The 18,215-nt window shown below is 42.0% G+C and overlaps 1 protein-coding gene across 1 annotated transcript; it reads left to right on the forward strand.

Annotated features, from left to right (window-relative positions):
- The first annotated feature begins 10 nt into the window (after positions 1-10).
- On the forward strand, positions 11-17,979 carry MAP3K8 (mitogen-activated protein kinase kinase kinase 8). The gene is made up of 8 exons (XM_010712461.3): positions 11-1,866; positions 2,777-3,137; positions 5,810-5,974; positions 7,499-7,760; positions 10,606-10,712; positions 14,097-14,249; positions 14,886-15,132; positions 16,648-17,979. Exons 1-8 carry the CDS (start codon positions 1,832-1,834, stop codon positions 16,779-16,781), a joined length of 1,464 nt encoding a protein of 487 aa, XP_010710763.1. The 5' UTR covers positions 11-1,831; the 3' UTR covers positions 16,782-17,979.
- Positions 17,980-18,215: the final 236 nt, after the last annotated feature.

Below are 18,215 nucleotides of genomic sequence, written 5' to 3' on the forward strand. Positions count from 1 at the left end.
GGGGCGGGAGGGGCAGCGGAGCCGTCCCCTGTAGGTGAGCGGGTCGGTGAGCTGCTCTCCCCGCTGTGCGGTTGCTGCTGTTTGCGAAGGGCGGGTATGAGGACGCGTTAAGGAGATCTTTTTCTCAGAAAGATGGTTTTAAGGAAATGCCGTTCGTCATAAACGGGAAAAATAAATTCTTGGCCGGCAGACAGCTCGTGTGATGGTGTTGAAATAATGACACAATTGGAGAAGCAGTCCCGTGCTGTAGCAGCTGACCTGAGAGATCAAGCTGAGATAAAACCTGAATCCGGTGAGAAGACAGGTAGAACGCTATTAGTGACGTGATTTCTCGGTGTACCTGGGTTGTACAGAAAGACTTAAAGCTTTATTTAAGTGCCCGACACAAGCATTGGTTTGGAATTGAGAGTGCTGTTGGTTTCACGCTGTGGGAACATGTTGAGGCACAGAGCTTATGGAGAGCTGCGTTTGCTCTCAGCTGCACTGTGGTCTATTGTATGAAAGTATTATCAAAGACTGAATTAGTTTAATTGTGGCGCTCACTTGTCTCTGCCCACAAGGGACAGGGCCTCTGGAGGCTCGTGTTTTTCTGCAGAAAGTCCCCCGGGGTTGGTGTGTAACCCAGCCTTGCTCTTCAGAAGCAGCCCCACAGTTCCTCTTAGCAGACTGGCTGATGCTTTTCTCTTTACTCCCAATAATTTGGCATCATAAAAGCAATAAATAAAAGCCCAGCTGTGGGTCAAAGGCTAGAAATCTCCTCTATGATTGAGAGTAACCACTTGTAGGCTTTTAGGGCAGTGTTGTGGTAGGGTGGGATGCTAGGAGTTAGATAACAGCTCGGGCTTCATTTAGTTCTTGTATAGGTGTAGGCTGACAAAACCCTGACCCCTCTCAGCACCCTGCTAGATAAATGCTTGGGGATTCCCCCTCTGTACCCTGATACTGGGTACAAGCACGTAGACTGCAGGCTGCTGAGCCCATCACAGGGCTTTGGAAAGGGGGATGTGGTACCGCAGGCTCTCTCATGCCGTTTTTTGTTCTGCCCATGCTGAGTTTTCCTGTCCTGCCTCCTGAGCTTGCAGCACATGGTCTGAATTTCTCTGCCAGCTGCACCAATTTACTCATTTTTCTTCGACGTTAGAACTGACGTAAGCATCTTCCAGCCCATGAGAAATACGTGCCGCAAAGCTTCCACGTCCTTGCGGGGACGTAAGATAGTGATCATAACCAGAAACTGTATCTGGGCAAGCTGCATTGCTTCATGACCTCGGGGGACTGAGTCTGCTGGTGGTGCCTGAGATAAATAGGTTGTGCTTATTTCTTTTCTTTTTTTCTTTTGTAAGTATTTTTTTGTTTGCTTGTCATCTTTTACTGAGAATAGGTGGTTTATGAAAAAGAGAAATGAGAGCTCTCTGAATGGGGTACGTGCTACTGGAGGAAAAGAAGATTCGTCTCTTCTTTGCTATCTTCAAGCATGAGGCAGAGAGTATAAAACTCCAGACCTAACCATGGAAAACTTATTTTGCAGTAGTACCTGGAAATCTGGGTGATCATAGAGCAGCTTGACTCTTTTTAGCTGTCATCTTTTTCTGCAAAAAATCCCCTGTTATCTCACTCAGCCTTGTGATTACTACTTTTACTTTCCATGAAGCCTGTGAAACAAATGATCATATGAGCATAAACCAGTCCTTCTGCTTGAGCTGGTGTGCCATCGCTTTATTTGTTTTGCCTTTTTTAATAGACTGCAAAGGAACACTTTGAATCTATCATCGGTGGTAAATATGGGTTTGAGAAACATGACGTCTTTACCCATTACATTGAGACCTTTTTGATGATTTTGTGTGATGTAACCGGGATAAATATAAGGTAAGTTCACTTAGACATTTATGTGTTGAAAACTGCATGTGTAAGAATATTAATGGCTGACCATGCACATGCCTTTCACTTGGGTAGAATAACTCTGGCTCAATCTGGGAATCTGGGATGAGAAAGGAATTTTTGGGATGCTGAATCCAGTTTCTTAGAACTAAAGTCCATTTCAGCCAAATGGTCGAGATGTATCTTAAAAGTTGTTGTTAGGAATAGTAAGGGCTGAAGAAAGTGCTTGAAACTGCTTTAGAAGTTCATTACTTTCATAGTAACTCCATTTCTGACTTTTTTCGTAAGTTGGTAAAACTTTCAGTTCAAGTCTAATTCTAGTCAGTCATTTGCAGAAAAGGTGGGTGGTGTATCTCAGCTGGTGATGAATGGTGCTTCATGCAGTGATACTAACATATTTATTACTGGTGGATGCTTATTAGCTTTGCTCTGTGATCTTCTTCTCTTTCTGGACACATCACTTAAGTTGCTCACAAAATCTTGGAGATAAATTAATGTGGTACATTTATATCCCTGTTTGTCATCCATTTCCAAATAATGAGTCCTTACAGTGGTACTGAGGGTGCTCCATTTTTGCATATCCAGCAAAACATAACTGGCTCGTGCTTCCTTTGTGTGTCACTACCTCCATTGAGAAACTTTATGTAAAGTCCAAGATTGAATGATTGGAGGAGTTCGCAAATAACTTCCGAAACATGTTGTTAGTGAAGACTTTTTCTTCTTCTCCTGTATAACCCTTCTACTAATTATGACTTTTCTTAATACAAAGTAATTTAAAAATCTAACCATATAACATGAACTACTTATCACTCTGATCACTTCTTTTCCTTCTTGCTTTGCTACTATAGATTCAGATGAAAAAATGTCCTCAGGTTTGTTTTATTTCTCTTTTTTTCAGGAGTGGTTTTGCAAAGTGGACAGTAATGGAGTATATGAGCACGGGTAGTGATAGCAAAGAGGAAATTGACTTGTTGCTAACTAATTTAAATATGTCTGAAGTGATAGACATCATGGAAAACCTTTATCCAGGTGGAGACCTTGCCGTCTATGAGGACAGCTTAATTACAATGTGTGAAGAGGAAAATCAAAATGAAGAACGTGCAGAATCTTTACTGTTTTGTGAGAGGGAGGTTTCTTTGATGTCTTCCGTCAAATACGGGACTGTGGAAGACCTGCTTGCTTTTGCAAATCAGGTGTCTAACACTGCAAAACAATTTAAAGGATGCAGACAGCAAGAATCTGGAATCCTCTTGAATATGGTATGTCTTTTTTCTTTTCACTTGAAAATTAGTAGGTATAGGTGTTACAAGTTACTGCTGAATCTAAGTGGAGATCACCTCCAGTCCCAGCAGTAACAGGCAGATTGTTGTTCACTGTGGAAGCTTGAGCCTGGAGGGAATCCCAGGCAGCTGTGAAGAAACATCTGCTCAGAAAGATGCAGTCTGTGTTGCGTGTTGGTAGCCTGGAGGTTAGAAAGCATTTCCCATTGCTGGAGGCAAGCTTAATACGTGCAGTAAGAAAGCAAAAGCCACAGCTGTGAGGGCTTACAAGGAGCATCTGGGAGTTCTCCAGTGCCTTTGCTTATACAGTAGCAGAGATCATTATGCACAATTCCCAGGTAAAGGTCTGGAATCTATTCTGAATTCATTATCTGCACAAAAGGTTGTAAAATATGGTAATACAAGGAGAAAAGGTGTTTAACATCAACAGCAACTTTCAGAAATACAATATTATGTAATATCACACAATACTAAATGCAAGCATAGATGTGGTGTCTTGAGAGATGTTAATTATTTTTTTTCCTAAAATGACCTTTGTTCTACAAACACCTGTAGATATTAGTGTCATTGAACTGCTAGTAAAAATTAGTTGCTTTGGAAACAACCAATCATGAAATGGAAGTTTATTCATATATTTTTGACCTGCTGTTTTGTTTTCTTAATATGCTCTAGATCTGTCATCTAAAATTTTTGCATGCAGTGTGTTTTGCACATGAGGATTCATTGCTTGAGCCTTGCCAGTTTCTTAGGTGTGAAACAGCAAAGAGTAATGCATTATCCTGATTTTGAGGGAATATTGCAAAATGGTCACTTCTTGAATTGTAACATTGAAAGGACAATTACTAATACTAAATGTTTCCTATACTTAGGGTAGGCACTGTTTTATGTACTCACAGTTGTTTTGCTTGGATATTATTTCTATAGATGCATACAATTGGTATGAACCAGGTGTTATTAGGTGCACGTGACTCATTGAGCAACTGAGGATTGAAGGCAGGGCCTTAGCAATGGGTGCATTTCAACAGGCACATCTGCACTGTATGTAGCTGCCGCTCCTTAGCCAGGGTCAGGAGCATTTCTGGCTGTCTAGTTATCCCACAGACTGCACTGAGAAGGGCGTCCGAGTGCCCACACTGAGTTTCTTTAAGCTGGAAGAAGGCAGTCTACAGCCACAGGAGAATGTTCAGTTCATAATGTCAGGCAAGGATCTGGTCTGATGGGAAGCGTGCTGAAATGCGAATAGTGTGCTGTTAGTTGATCTCTTTTGTTCTGCTGATCAACCCTGTGTCCGTTGCTTACCAGGACAGTTGTAACACATGCAGATTAACTGGTTTCTGCCTGTGAAACATAGAAACGTGTAGGGGAGGTGCAGGAGCTGGTACAGTTTTTGCCTTGGTTCTAGTAAGCACCAGGGAGGCTCATTCTGCTCATCCTGAGCAAAGCGCTTGTATTAAAAAGGCACCGTCCACATCACTTAAGAACTTATCCTCCCAAAAGTTAACTAAGAATGAACTTATTTCACATATTTAAATACTAGTCACAAGTGCCAGTTTTAGCAGCGAAGATGCTACTTTCCTAAATCAAAACCACCAAGGAAAAGCACAGATTCTGTGCGTGACAGAATCTAAAACCGGTAATCTTCTAAGATGATGTTATCTTAGAAAGGTCTGCAGAAGAGCTGAGCACAGTGAGACCATGTGACAGATAGCGATAAATATCTTTGATCTACTTTTATATGTCTTTAAGCATCTTGGTTACCTATCGGTAAACAGGTTAACAATATTCTGTTTACTGATGATGCTGTATATCCCTGATTTAATAACCATATTTGCTGGAAACATTAGTGCTGTTTTAGCTAAGAGAATATGAAGAGACTTCAGAACCAATGTCAAACCTAAAGCAAGACTTCCATCACTACAGTCAGGAGTTTGATCTCTGGCATGTGCAGAGGGAAGGAGCTCTTCCAAAGGACAATTCAGAGCGAGATAATGACTTGGATGCTCAGGACCACTTCCTAGAGGAGCCTCCTTGCCCTGGTGGCAGTGCAGAGACCCAAGGCTCTCTGTGCATGACCACCTAAAGCAGATAGTGTGACTCCTGGTCACTTTTCAGCTGCAGTGTAAAACTGCAAGAAGGTAGCTGGTAAAATTGCAGCACACTTCTTCAACTGCTTAGTAAGCAGCAGAAATTCTGATTCGAGATGGAAAATTGAAATTCTTCTAGCAGTCCATTTGATATTAGGAAATGCTGAAACTCTTGCTCACATCATAGAAGATAGCCTGTGAGTAACAGCTATGTGGCATAACAAGTTAGCAGATTGCAGGAAGGGCAAACGTGTGCAGGTAAAGAGGTGGGTAATTTCATTAACCCAGCTGCTGTTGTTGTTGTTTCAAGACAATTAATTGCAACTTACACTTTGTGAGTTAGTCACTTGAGAGAAACGTGGATGCCTGGGCTGTGAATGGATGCCACACCTCACATGCTGTTCCCATTTGGTGTTTCTAAATAAAGACTGCTGAACAGATTGCGTGCATTGTGTACATACATAAGCAACATATATTTTTTTTCCATCCCATGTATAAGATTAATTAGACTTGATGTAGTTTTAACTTCAGAGTGATTTATTATTTCACTGTAACTTAACTCCACAGATCACTCCCAAGAATGGCCGCTATCAGATTGACTCGGATGTGCTCCTGTTTCCGTGGAAGCTAACTTACAGGAATATTGGCTCTGACTTTATTCCGCGAGGAGCTTTTGGGAAGGTGTACTTGGCCCAAGATAGAGAAACCAAGAAACGGATGGCATGCAAACTGGTATGTTAGTTCAGGAGCTTTATCTATGTGCAGATACTGTGTGACATGGAGCGTGTAGTGTATTTTTAAATGTGTCTGCATTACATTCCACTACTGGGCTGAATATTGCCTGTGTTCTGTTGGCCTACATAAAGCAAGAGAAATGGATGTTTTTAATTGTTAACTTGTTTTCAGCCTTGAGACTTAAAAAGTTTAAGCACTGTGGAAGTGTCTGGAAGCCTGTATAGCTATCCTGTGGGCAGGCCTGCTAGCCCCTGCAGCTGTGCCTGGGGTAAATGGAAGAATTTATGCTTGTCCTGCAGTAATTGTGGCAGTAATGTATCAACATGGAATCATGTCCCTGCTGGAGATGATAACGAAACCCTGCTGCTGCAGATGATTCTGGGATCCCACCCTTCAACTGAGGCTTTCAAACATGTGTTTTTGTTACTCCAATGGCATTTATGTCTTTGTGACCTCAGCTTATGTGCAGATCTCATGGTGTTTTGAACACTAGCTCAGCATAAGGTTGAGAGATGTCTCTAGGAAATTGCTGACCACCCCTCTATGTTAATGCAAGCCTGTGTTTTCTTTTAACATCACCTTTCAATGAACTATTCTGAACTGAGGGTCAGTAAAACTCAGGTGGTATACTTGTCTATACCCCACCACTTGTGAATAAGTACCTGCTTTCTATGCACAACAGAATAGGCAGGGAGTTGTATGTCCTGCCCTTCTGCCAAACCTACTGGCCTAGAAAAGGATTTAGTTTGCCAGTCCTGCATAACCCACTGCAGGGTTAAAGTTATCTAATGTTTCTGAATGTGCAAAAAGGATTTCTCACTGCACTAAAATTATTAGTGTGTTAATTGCTTCACAGCCACAAGCCCGAGGGGCAGAGAATAAAAAGAGTGATAATAGCCTTCCTAGCAGTTTGTGTAAGCAAACATTGCCCATTGCTTTAATAATCTGCCATCAGTACTTTTAAAATAAATAAAGTGTTGCTGAGTGCTCACTTTAAAGCAGACTTCCTTTCTCAGAAGCCATAAAAGAAGGCTGATAAGGAGTTAAACAAGGTCAGTAACGGTGTGGAGCACTGTCAGTCTGCAGACTGTGCTGAGCATTGTTGTGCTGCAAGCACTGATCCACATGTCAATACGGTGTACAGTTCTCGTAGAGCAGATGAGACTGCACAAAGCTAGCTGGAAAAGCAGTGGGATTTTTATCTCCTTCACCAGGAAGTTTGCATAGAGCTTTTGCGTAACAACCACCCGTTTTTGACGGGAATAACTCTTGCTACATTGCTTTTTCTGGAAGACTGCACTTTTTATTAGGGCAAGATTCCAAAAATGCTCTTATTTTTGAACAGGATGTATCTGGATTAGAAAGGAGTAAAGCACAAGATCAAAGTAAAGCTTTGTATTACAACAAGTAGTTAAGAGCCCTTTGCTTCCTTCTTCCATTTTAATCTATAGGAAAACTAACGCTAGTATAAATAACCTGAATTTTGAGCTGCTTTTATATGGTTCTGTTTCCACCTCCTAGGTGCCAGTGGAACAGTTCAAACCATCAGATGTAGAAATACAGGCATGTTTCCGTCATGAAAACATTGCTGAATTATATGGAGCTATTCTGTGGGATGAGACCATCCATCTCTTCATGGAAGCTGGGGAGGGAGGATCTGTCATGGAGAAGCTGGAGAGCTGTGGGCCTATGCGGGAATTTGAAATAATTTGGGTGACAAAGCATATCCTGAAAGGGCTCGACTTTCTCCACTCCAAAAGGATTATCCATCATGATATCAAACGTAAGTGTGCTCGGTTCCCTTGGGGGTGCTCTCCGTTCCAGATCAGGGTGTGGCTCTCCTAAAAGCCTGCTACAGAGGTGGGGTGCGAAGCCTTGCATCACAGGGACAGAGAAACTGGATCATGCCAACAAATAATAAGGTCGGGTTCTTCGGCTAAGTTATATACACTATTCATTGCTATGTTAATGGAGAGGATGATTCAAAAGTCATCGGTTCTTTGCCTTTCTTGAGCAATACAGATTTGAAATAAAAATCAGAAGAAGTTTGAGCAAAATTATCAGAGTGCATTAAGCCAGAAGTTTACTTCTTTCTGTGGAAATTTGCCCTAAATATTTCCTTTCATAGAATGGCTTGGGTTGGAAGGGACCTCAAGGATCTTCAAACTCCAACCTCTCTGCTGCAAGCAGGACCCCCAACCTCCCCATTTAATACTAGACCAGGCTGCCCAGGGCCCCATCCAACCTGGCCTTGAACACCTCCAGGGATGGGGCATCCACAGCCTCTCTGGGCAGCCTGTTCCAGCACCTCACCATGCTCTTGGTAAAGAACTTCCCCCTGACATCCAACCTAAATCTTTCCTGTCTTCTTCTTGTGCCTGCTTTTAGTAGCTCTGTGCCTGTACGTGGCTGTTCCTCAGTTTGACTCCATTTTGGAACTAAATACATAATTTCTATTGTTTTTTTCTTTTAACAATTATTTCAAATTTCAACTTGTTTGTTTTTAAAATCCCCTGGGCATTAACTTGTGTAAATCATCAAAATATATTGATATTAAAACTAAAATTATTGGAATCATATTTAATTGCTTTATCATACAGCTTTAATGCGCTGCATATAATTTAATATTGAATACTCTTCCTCCCAGTATCTCCTCCCCACTGCAAACATATAAAATCTGCCTGCCACTCTATTAAGAGTGTTTCTAATTAAGACATATTTCCTCTGCAAGTTTATTTTGGCTTAGATTTTTTTTCTGTGTGTGTAAAATAGAAATATTCAACTTAAGTGTTAGAATAATTAGTTGACAGGATGATTATCAGGAATTACCAGTGCCTTCTGGAACAGGTTGCTAGGAGAGATGGTGGATGCCCCATCCCTGGAGACACTGATGGTGGCGCTGGACAAGGCTCTGAGCACCCTGATCAAGCTGTAGGTGTCCCTGTTCCTCAGAAGGGAGTTGGACCATATGACCTTTAAAGGTCCCTTCCAACTCAAACAGTTCTGTTATTCTGTTATATTAGTAAAAGGTTTATTTGGAATACTACCCAGTGTCCTGCCTCAGATACCTGACATAGAAAAAGTACCCATACATCTGATTTCCTCCTGATTGAATCCTCTTCTGTTGAGTCCGTCATGCTGACATATGGGGGGATTGGGATTTTAGTGAGAGAAAGGCTGCCTTGAGCCAAGAAGGAGGAACCACTTTCTGTTGGATTTTAGCAGTAGGTCAATGGGTTGTTTTAACCCTTCATTGGAAAGCTATTAAATCACGAGAGCTGAGGGGGGGGACAATCACTTCCCTGCTCCTGCTGCCAGCTATTTCTGATACAAAACAGGATGCCATTGGCCTTCTTGGCCACCTGGGCACACTGCTGGCTCATGTTTAGCTGAGCATTGACTAACACTGCCAGACCCATTTCTTCCACGCAGTCTTTCAGAAACTCTGCCCCAAGCCTATAATGTTGCCTGGGGTTGTTGTGGCCTAATGGAGTGTAGGGTCAGTGTTGGGCTTTTCCAGCTGTGGCAGATGAGAAGTGAAGCAGAGCTGTCCCTCTCTTCCTGTGTCCTGACAAGAAGTTGGAGTTGAGTGCAATCCCAAGGAAGCAGCAAAGCTTGCCACGTTTATGGCAATGCTGCATTCTGCATGATTTTTTATGTGTTGTGTAAAATCTGTATCTTCATAGTTATACTTAAAATTACTCATTTATTCATAGCACTTAAGTAGGCAGTTTTCTGGGAGATTACTTGAGGAATCAGAATAGTGCAGTGAAATTCAGTTTCTTCCCACTGTATGGTCACGGCGGGCACTATCAAGATGGGAAATGACCTGACTCCACTGTTTGCTTTGGGGGGAAAATATATTTCTCTTGCATAACTTGGAGACTTGTCTGTGGCTGCAGAAGAAATGAATAAGAATTTCTCAAGACTTAAAAAGAAGCATTACGCTCATAAATATTTGATCAGAAATACAACTGCAAAGAATGCCTAAGGCACAGTGTACTCAGAGGCTGAGTTTGATGAAGGAAAGTGAATGAAGCTCCTAGATAGTGCTGCAATTCAGGCAGGGAACTCTTTGCCTTTTCTTACTTTTACATTTATCTTCTTTCATTCTGCTGAGCCGCTGTTGCTGACAGGTATGGCTGTGGAGGGGCCTCAGCTCTTATTTATTTTGCTAGTGTTAAGAAATCCCTTGGTGACCACAGTTTTGTTGTCTGTAGCAATAGTTGCACAGCGTGCTTGCAACTCTGGAGACAGGAAGGCTCTTCAGAGCAAGCCAGGAGACTGGCTGTGCAGAGGTCTCCATCAGTCCCCCAGCTTGATCCTTTGCCCTCAGCCATTTTCTCTGTTTCTCACTCTATTTTATTTTTGTTTTGTTTTGTTAGAAAAATGACCAAACGTTAATTTCTCCTTTTAAACAAACCAGTCTTGCTTGATTTTCTGAGATATAATTAAAAATTGGTCTTGGATCACTAACAGACGTGTTTTGGCTAGCAGAAGGACTGACTGTTGGGACTGGTTGTGCTGGCCTCCTGTTTCAGGCAAACATCCAAATGAAAAAGTCACGTTGTGAAATAAACGCCCAACATGCTAGAACCTTAAATGCCACTTTTTTGTTTTTCTTTTAGCAAGCAACATTGTGTTTATGTCAACTAAGGCTGTGTTGGTGGATTTTGGCTTAAGTGTTCAAATGACTGAGGACATTTACTATCCCAAAGACCTTAGGGGAACAGAGGTAAGACACAAGAGGGACAAAAATCTGTGTGTTGTATCACTCCTGTTACTGTGATGCCCACATTCAATTTTGGAGCTTGAGAGTAAATACATATATTACTTGATGTTAATATTTGTTTGTAAGTTTTTAATGATTTTTTTTTTTTGAACTTGCTGAGTGGAGAGTCAGGTGTTACACTTTGATGGCTGTGTTAGCTTCCCTGCTGTCCCACTTGTTAGTGATTAGTGATTATTCAACCTGAAGTCAAGGAGGAAGTTAGGATGCTCTGAAGCCAAACAAAGGAACAATGCGCTGGGGAGGGTGGTTTGCAGGCATCAGCTGCTGGTCAGAGATGCTTCAGACTGGAATTTAGCTCTGTCAAAGATTTCTCCTGAGATACCAGCCATTGACTGGGGTGACCTGCTCAGCACTCCACCTTTGAAACCACAGAAACAGCAAACCTGTGGGTTCTTCAGCATTTCCCACATGTCTGTAGTCCTTATGTCCTATGGAGATTATGTACTGCGTGGTTGATAATTATCCGGTAAAATGCTTAGGTGTTGCAGCAAAGGAGGCAGGGGCTTTTAAACATTCTCAATGACTTGGACTCTGAACACGCAGAGAGGTCCTGCTCACCACTTGAGTACTCTCATACCGGAGTGTTTCCAGACTGGCTATTTAGCAAACAGCCAAGCAGCAGCAATTAGCTTGGATAACTGCTACAAATGGGCCTTTGCTTGCTCTCTGTTGCTAGAGAAGGCTGTTTACAGGAAACACTCCAGCTAAACTGTTAGCACTTACTATTTTGATGCTCTTTCACAGCATAGGCATGTGTGTAGAGGAGATACTCATGTAACTGACAGAGAGCATCTTGCTTCCTTGGAAGGGTAGGATGAAGTCATATTTCACAGAATGCCAAGCTTGTTTGATTTTTGTTTTCAGAATATTTGGGAAAATAGTCAGGCATTTGTTTGTGTCAGAGGAGTTAAGAGTTTAAAATGTTTACTGTATTAAAAGTAATGTGCTTTCTGGCATTTAATGTATGTGCTTTGATCATTTGTGTGGGTGTGTGCATGCTATTAATAAGAATTAAAAAAAATAGGGGGTGGGGAGGGACATGATAGAAAAAATGAGATGGAAATCCTGGTATATAATTTCCCAAGAATAGAATTGTTTTAGATGTGCAGTTTGCAGGTTTGTGGAGCAGGTGATGGTCTAACCCTGGCTGTTGGAGGACAGGTCAAGTTAATGTCGGGAAGCACAACTGTGAAAAACACTTACTTCTTTCTTTCCAGAAAGAAAAATGAGTTTGCACTGTTGAGCACCTGCAGTCATGCCCACAGAAAGCAGACAGTCCATGCAGCTCTAAAACATGCAGGGTCTGGGGTGTGCTGTATCCTACAGAATGGTATAGAGGGGCAGCTGGTTTTCAGAACTGGCCATCCTGGCACTCTGCTGCAGCACGTTGGGTGACAAGTAGGCTGTGGAGAGATTACTGGGAAAAGTGATGCTCAAATTCCAGTCGAAGACTTACAGAAATATTGTGAATGCTAGCGTATGAGTTTTTGTCCTCACAAGACCCACAGCACTCATGCTGAGCTTTGTGGACTCCAGTCATTCACAAATGCCTTCGTCACATTCACAGCACTGTTTTCTCATCATTTCTTCCATGTAAGATCTCATCTCTTGCTCCAAAATCCTCCTCTGCTTTACACGTCCGTTACATAGCCTTAAGAAGTGGTGCAGCTGTTGTCCAGGAGGGCTCTTTCTGCACGTGGCTGTGTAATGACCTCCTCTTGTTAGGGCTGTATTGCTGCCATGCAGATTCCTTCATAGGAACTGCCTGGCTCCTTTTGCACTGGCTGGGGCTGGTTTCCACTCAGGAGGCCACAGTTGGAGCTAGTGTTCTCCTCTGAGGGTCTAGGCATTAGCTACGTACTGTGCCATGCTTACGTCACTGTGTTAAATTGCACAAGCTTCAGCTGTAAATATTGCTGAGGTATTTAAATATTGAGGGTGTGGTTAATTCGCAAGAATGCTAAACTAAAACTAGCACAGTGTTTAAAAAAAAAAAAAAAAGAGGCTGATATGGCGTGGTTGCCAGCCCAGCAGCAGAGAGCAGTGGCAATGAGACAGGATCAGGGGTTGGGCTGCCCACCTTGGTGGCAGCTGAGCTCAAAGCCAGACGAAATCAGTCTGAAATCACAGTGTGGGTGCAGATCTCATGTTTGCTTTTTGTCCTTGTGCAATCGGGGTGTGTCTTGACCTTTCTCACACTCTGACTGTAAGTGCAGACAGGTTATACTTTCAGCATCCTTTTTCCTCAAGAAAGTAGCTGCTTTTCATCCGTACAGATTTCACTGTAGTTGCAGTGTTTGCATTGTATGCAGTTGAAATTACTTATTTCCTAAAAATGGGATTCTGTTCTTTGGTCTTTGTGAGACTTAAGTGTGGCAGATGCCTCTTGCTACCGCAGCTTTGAGGAAGGCAATGGACAGGAGTCAGTAGCAGCTCCAGATGTGCTCCTGTGTGCGTGCTTCCAGTCCACAGCTTTGCTTGCAGATGTGATGTGTGATTTACTGGGAAGTATTCCCTGGTATTTGCTCGGCCATTCTCCATCTGGTGGCGAGCAGGCCAGCGATGCGGCGATGATTTAACTTCCTGCCCTTGTCTCAATTAATGGCTTTTAATGCGATTCTTTGTGGCAGGGTGACATGAACTAATTAAAGATCTGTTTGGCTCCTTTAGAGGGCAATTGGGTGAGGGAAAAGTGGAAACCAGGAGCGACAACCAGGACAGCTCGGTGCTGAAACCTTCCCCCTGCGCATGGCCGGGTGCTTGGCAGTGGTGGGCATGCAGTGCCTCTCGCACCCCAGTTCTCCTCATCCCAGCTCAGCCGGCAGGGAGGTGCCCTCAGAGTGCTTCAACTGCTCTGACAAAGCTCAAAATTTTGGATGGAAACCATAACTTGGATGGCAAGGAATTTCTGGTTTAGGAATTAGTTTTAGGTTTTTGGAATTTGTGGTTTAAAAAGAAGTGGGAGAGAGATGCTTGCCTTAATAGCTGCTTTGGGGATTGGTCACACAGCAGGAGCTGACTTTTAATCTGTGCCTTGCCTTAGACCTGGCTTGTGCCTCGCTGCCCCATTTCTTAGGGTGGTGCCCCACCATGCTGGTTATTGGATAATGAGTGGAGAGAAGATTAAGAAAGCCAGTTCTGCTCAAACAGTTGTGTATTGTTCAGTGTAACAGAGCAGAAAATCTGTTCCCCAGCTGGTGCTTGGTCTCTAGGCTGCAGGTATCAGAGGGATATGTCATGTGTGTGTTTCAAATCACAACATATCATGGCTGGTCATTGCTTATTGTTTTCTACTGCTGATTGTCTTTTTTTCGCTATGCTTCACAGATTTACATGAGCCCCGAAGTTATCCTGTGCCGAGGCCACACAACCAAAGCAGACATCTACAGCATGGGAGCTACTATTATTCACATGCAAACTGGAGTTCCGCCCTGGGTGAACAGATATCCTCGTTCTGCATATCCATCCTACCTCTATATTGTGAGTGCCCTTAGAGAAACCATATCTCTGCTTCCACTGAAGGGGTTCCTGTACTCTTGTTGGGAAAGCTTCAATCATACAAGGACTGTCAAAATATTTGTCAGAGAGATGATATCATCCTTTTCGCTTTGGGGGAGGGAGGGAAGAAGTAAGTTTTGATCATTTAGTGGAAGGCTGAAACTGAGCTGGAGTAATCTCTGTGGTTTTGTTACAAGTTGACAGGCCTTGGGCTTCCTGCAAGAACAGGGATAGAACAGGGTGAAACTTGATTGGAACAAGTTCGTCTGTGTCCTGCTGCTGGTCTGTTTTGCTTAGAAGCTGCAGATAAAAACAGAGCTTGATTCTGTAGTTCACATGCTGTGGTACAGAAGTCTGGTGAATTTGTGTTGCACTGGATTTTATACTTTCTTGGAATTGCTTTGAGTTTTAAAATTTATGGTAAAATCTGATAAAAAGGTGAATTTTTCTGTTGTTACATATTATGTTCTACTTGATTATACTAGCTTGGAGGGGTGGTAAGTTGTAAATGAGGAATTCCCAGCCCACCAATGTGATTATTTGTGACTACTTTTTCCATTGTTTTTGGAGTAACTGTATCAATGGTCTTTTTTAAAATTATTATTATAATTCCAACAGATACACAAACAAGCTCCCCCTTTAGAGGACATTGCTGAAGACTGTAGCACTTCCATGAGGGAGTTGTTAGAAGCAGCTCTAGAACGGAATCCTAACCATAGACTGTCTGCAGCAGAGTTATTGAAACATGAAGCCTTACACCCACCCCCAGAAGACCAGCCACGGTGCCAGAGTTTGGACTCAGCATTGTTTGAAAGGAAAAGACTACTTGCAAGGAAGGAGCTGCAGTTGCCAGAAAACATTACAGGTAAATAATATTAGCCTTACCTTGCACTCTGTAGATTTTACATTGTGTCAAGCTGAAGTTTGACAAAGTGTTTTGAAATGACCTAAACTCAAAAAGCTTCTGGAAGGAGATCAGTAGAAATCCCGATCAGATTAGGTCAGACCCAGCACTCATTAGGTGTTATGTAAAACACTCATTGACTTCAGCAGGAGAACTTAGCTTGAATTCTGCAGCTCCAGAAGAATTGGCTCATGAAAAGGCCCTGGCAGTCATTTGGGGCAGTTTTTCATTAAGTATAGATTGCTGTCCCAAGATGACTGAATTCATCCCTGTATTACAGGTGTTTTATTTATGTCAGTGATTTGTCTTCAGCAAGCAGAGTTTCAACAACTGCCATGAAAATAAATACTTCTTGCCTCCTTAAAGATCAGCCACACACAAAATCTAACTGTAATGATACTGTCAACAGCACAAGCCCTTTGTTTTAAAAAGGGCAATGATTGTAGGATGGAATTCAGCTCCCTTGTGCATTGATAATTGCTCTACAAAGGGTAACAGATGAGCCAGTTAAACAAACAAACAAACAAACAAACCCAAACCAAAAATATGTGGCCTCAGATAGTATCAAGCTCAAGGGAATTTTGGTGTCAGCAACTTGCTAGCAGGCTTCAAAATGCTTTTCTTCTAAAATATGTTAGGATCACCCTGATAAGGGGCATTTATAAAATGAGCCCAGACAAGTGGTTCATTTAATTGCACTAATTATTTGAAGAGATACCTGTGCAAAATTTTGGGTGTGCTAATGAGTAACTGTTGAAATGAAACATTTAAAGTAATCACTGCCTTTACATCTATAGTGGTGTTGCTCCTTCTGGATTTTGCCTCATGGGTGCATAATCCTATGACCAGCACAGGCTATCTCAATCAATTCTTTTGAAGATGAAAGAATATTTGGCCATTACACTGGAACTCTAATTTAGGTGCCTGAGATTCCAAGATGCTCATTGCACAAGTATTCAGGGGAGTTCTGCAGCTGCAAAGTTTCTTCAGACCTTGACTTAAAAGAAAATAATCTGAGACAGACAGTCCCAGGTTTTGTTCTATACTGTCACAAAGAGGATGTTGTTTACTTAAATGAAAATTCCCCTGTAATGAAGGGGAATTCTCAACTGTCAGAAAACTAGCAGTTTTTTCTTGCACCAAACTCTCCTTTAACACTGTGGCCCAGAGAATGAGGAAGCTCTGTCTAGCTGTGCCAGCAGACAGGGTTTTTTGTAGCAAATGAGCACACTTGCTATTTGCAGTAGCAAGCTGCTTACTTTTCTTTGTCCTGGATTTATGGGTTGATTTGTTATCTTTCATTTTATTTTATATGAGATTTATTTTATATAGGCTTTAAAAATGAAGCTTTCTAAAACACAAACAAATAAAAGTAAATGTTAGGCTAATCATTGCAATAATGCCTTTAACTATGAAATTGCATTGATGCAGCTATTTGTGCAATAATGTCGTGCTTTGTGTCTTTTCTTTTTTTAGATTCCTCATTGTGTACTGGGAGCTTGGAGGAGTCGGACCTGGTGAAGAGGCAAAGATCACTTTACATAGACCTTGGAGCTCTTGCTGGTTACTTCAATATTGTTAGGGCACCACCAGCATTAGAATATGACTGACCCAGTAACATTTTCTATCAGCAGGTCAGAAATGGACCTCTACCTCTTAAAACTTGATTTTAAGACTTGATTTTCAAATTTGTACATAAAAATATCGCCATTGTAGGCTGTAAAATGTGAATAGTTTATAATTGCACAGATGATTAAGCTAAACCCTTAGGGGCTCTGATAAGCTGATCTCAAGCAAAGGTATTGGTGCATCTACTGGCTGACCAACAAGAAGACAACAAAAAGAACACTGCAGGGAATGTCTTATTCTGGGGGACCTTCCTGTGCTGGGCCTTACACTTCTGTAAAGAAGCTTATATGATATGCTTGCAAGTATTGCCATTAAAAAAAAAAGAAAAAAGCAAAAAAAGCAAAAAAGCATGCGGGCCATAAGATCTGGTCTATCTGAGCTGTCTTTAGTGAAAACCTTCCCCCAAAAGTCTTTTTTCAGTCTTGAGACCTGGCCAGTCTCTGGTTGTTCACAGTGTAAATCAGGAGCTTCCTCAAGCTGAACTAGTTTCTATGTCAGGTGTCTCTGGAGTCAAAGCATCACTTGGTTACAGATATGTTTTAGCTTTGTATCTTCCCTGTCCTCCTGCTCCTTGGGCGGAGGGAGTATCTGGCTGTATCTGTTAGCTCTGGGAGTGGCACAGCAAGTTGGCCCTGGCTCCATCAGCTTTCAGTGTTGCAGCTACTGCAAGGATATCTCAGCTAGTTTTCAAGGGTAGGGCAAGTGTTAGTTCATATTGGTAGCAGTGGGCAATCTCCAGTCTCTTGCTTTTTAATGCTTTAAACTTGTGTATGATTGGCGTGAGCGCTACGGTTTGGAAAGCGTGTCATTAGTGACAAGCTGTGTTTATGTTCCTATGGAAATGGAATTATATTGTTCTTGCTGTGCCTCATACATTTGAAACACGATGTTTTGGATGATAGTAAAACTATGCAAACTGCATAGTTCTGTACATCCCATGGGATGAGAACGTAAACTTTTATAAAACTCTCTTTGATGCTTAGGATGACTCTTTTTAAGCATTTTTGTTAAAATGGCATACTATGTATGTTGTACACTGAATCTTTTCTGAAGCACAGTCTCTTTTTCATACATCCATTATTTAATGCTGCTCCTTTCTAACATGTAATCTTAAACAGATTATTTCCAGTTTGATACTGATATGGTCAAATGAATAAATCCAGCTCAGTGCCTTGAGAAGTGGTCGCTGTGTTCTTTTCTCTTTGAAAGCAGTGTGGGGCTGTGACCCTGTATGTCTCCTTCCACGACCCAGTTACACTACGTGCATTGTTCCACATGCTGAAGTGTTGGGTGGAGGGTGCTGTTAACAGATTTTGGACTCGGAACAGACAATTAATGCTTCTGACAAAATCTCAGTCTTGGAACACAACACTCCTTCTGGACTGCCTGACTCTTGCACAGCAGATGTGTGCAAC

This window comes from Meleagris gallopavo, chromosome 6 (genome assembly GCF_000146605.3).
Source record: "Meleagris gallopavo isolate NT-WF06-2002-E0010 breed Aviagen turkey brand Nicholas breeding stock chromosome 6, Turkey_5.1, whole genome shotgun sequence".
Taxonomy (NCBI): domain Eukaryota; kingdom Metazoa; phylum Chordata; class Aves; order Galliformes; family Phasianidae; genus Meleagris; species Meleagris gallopavo.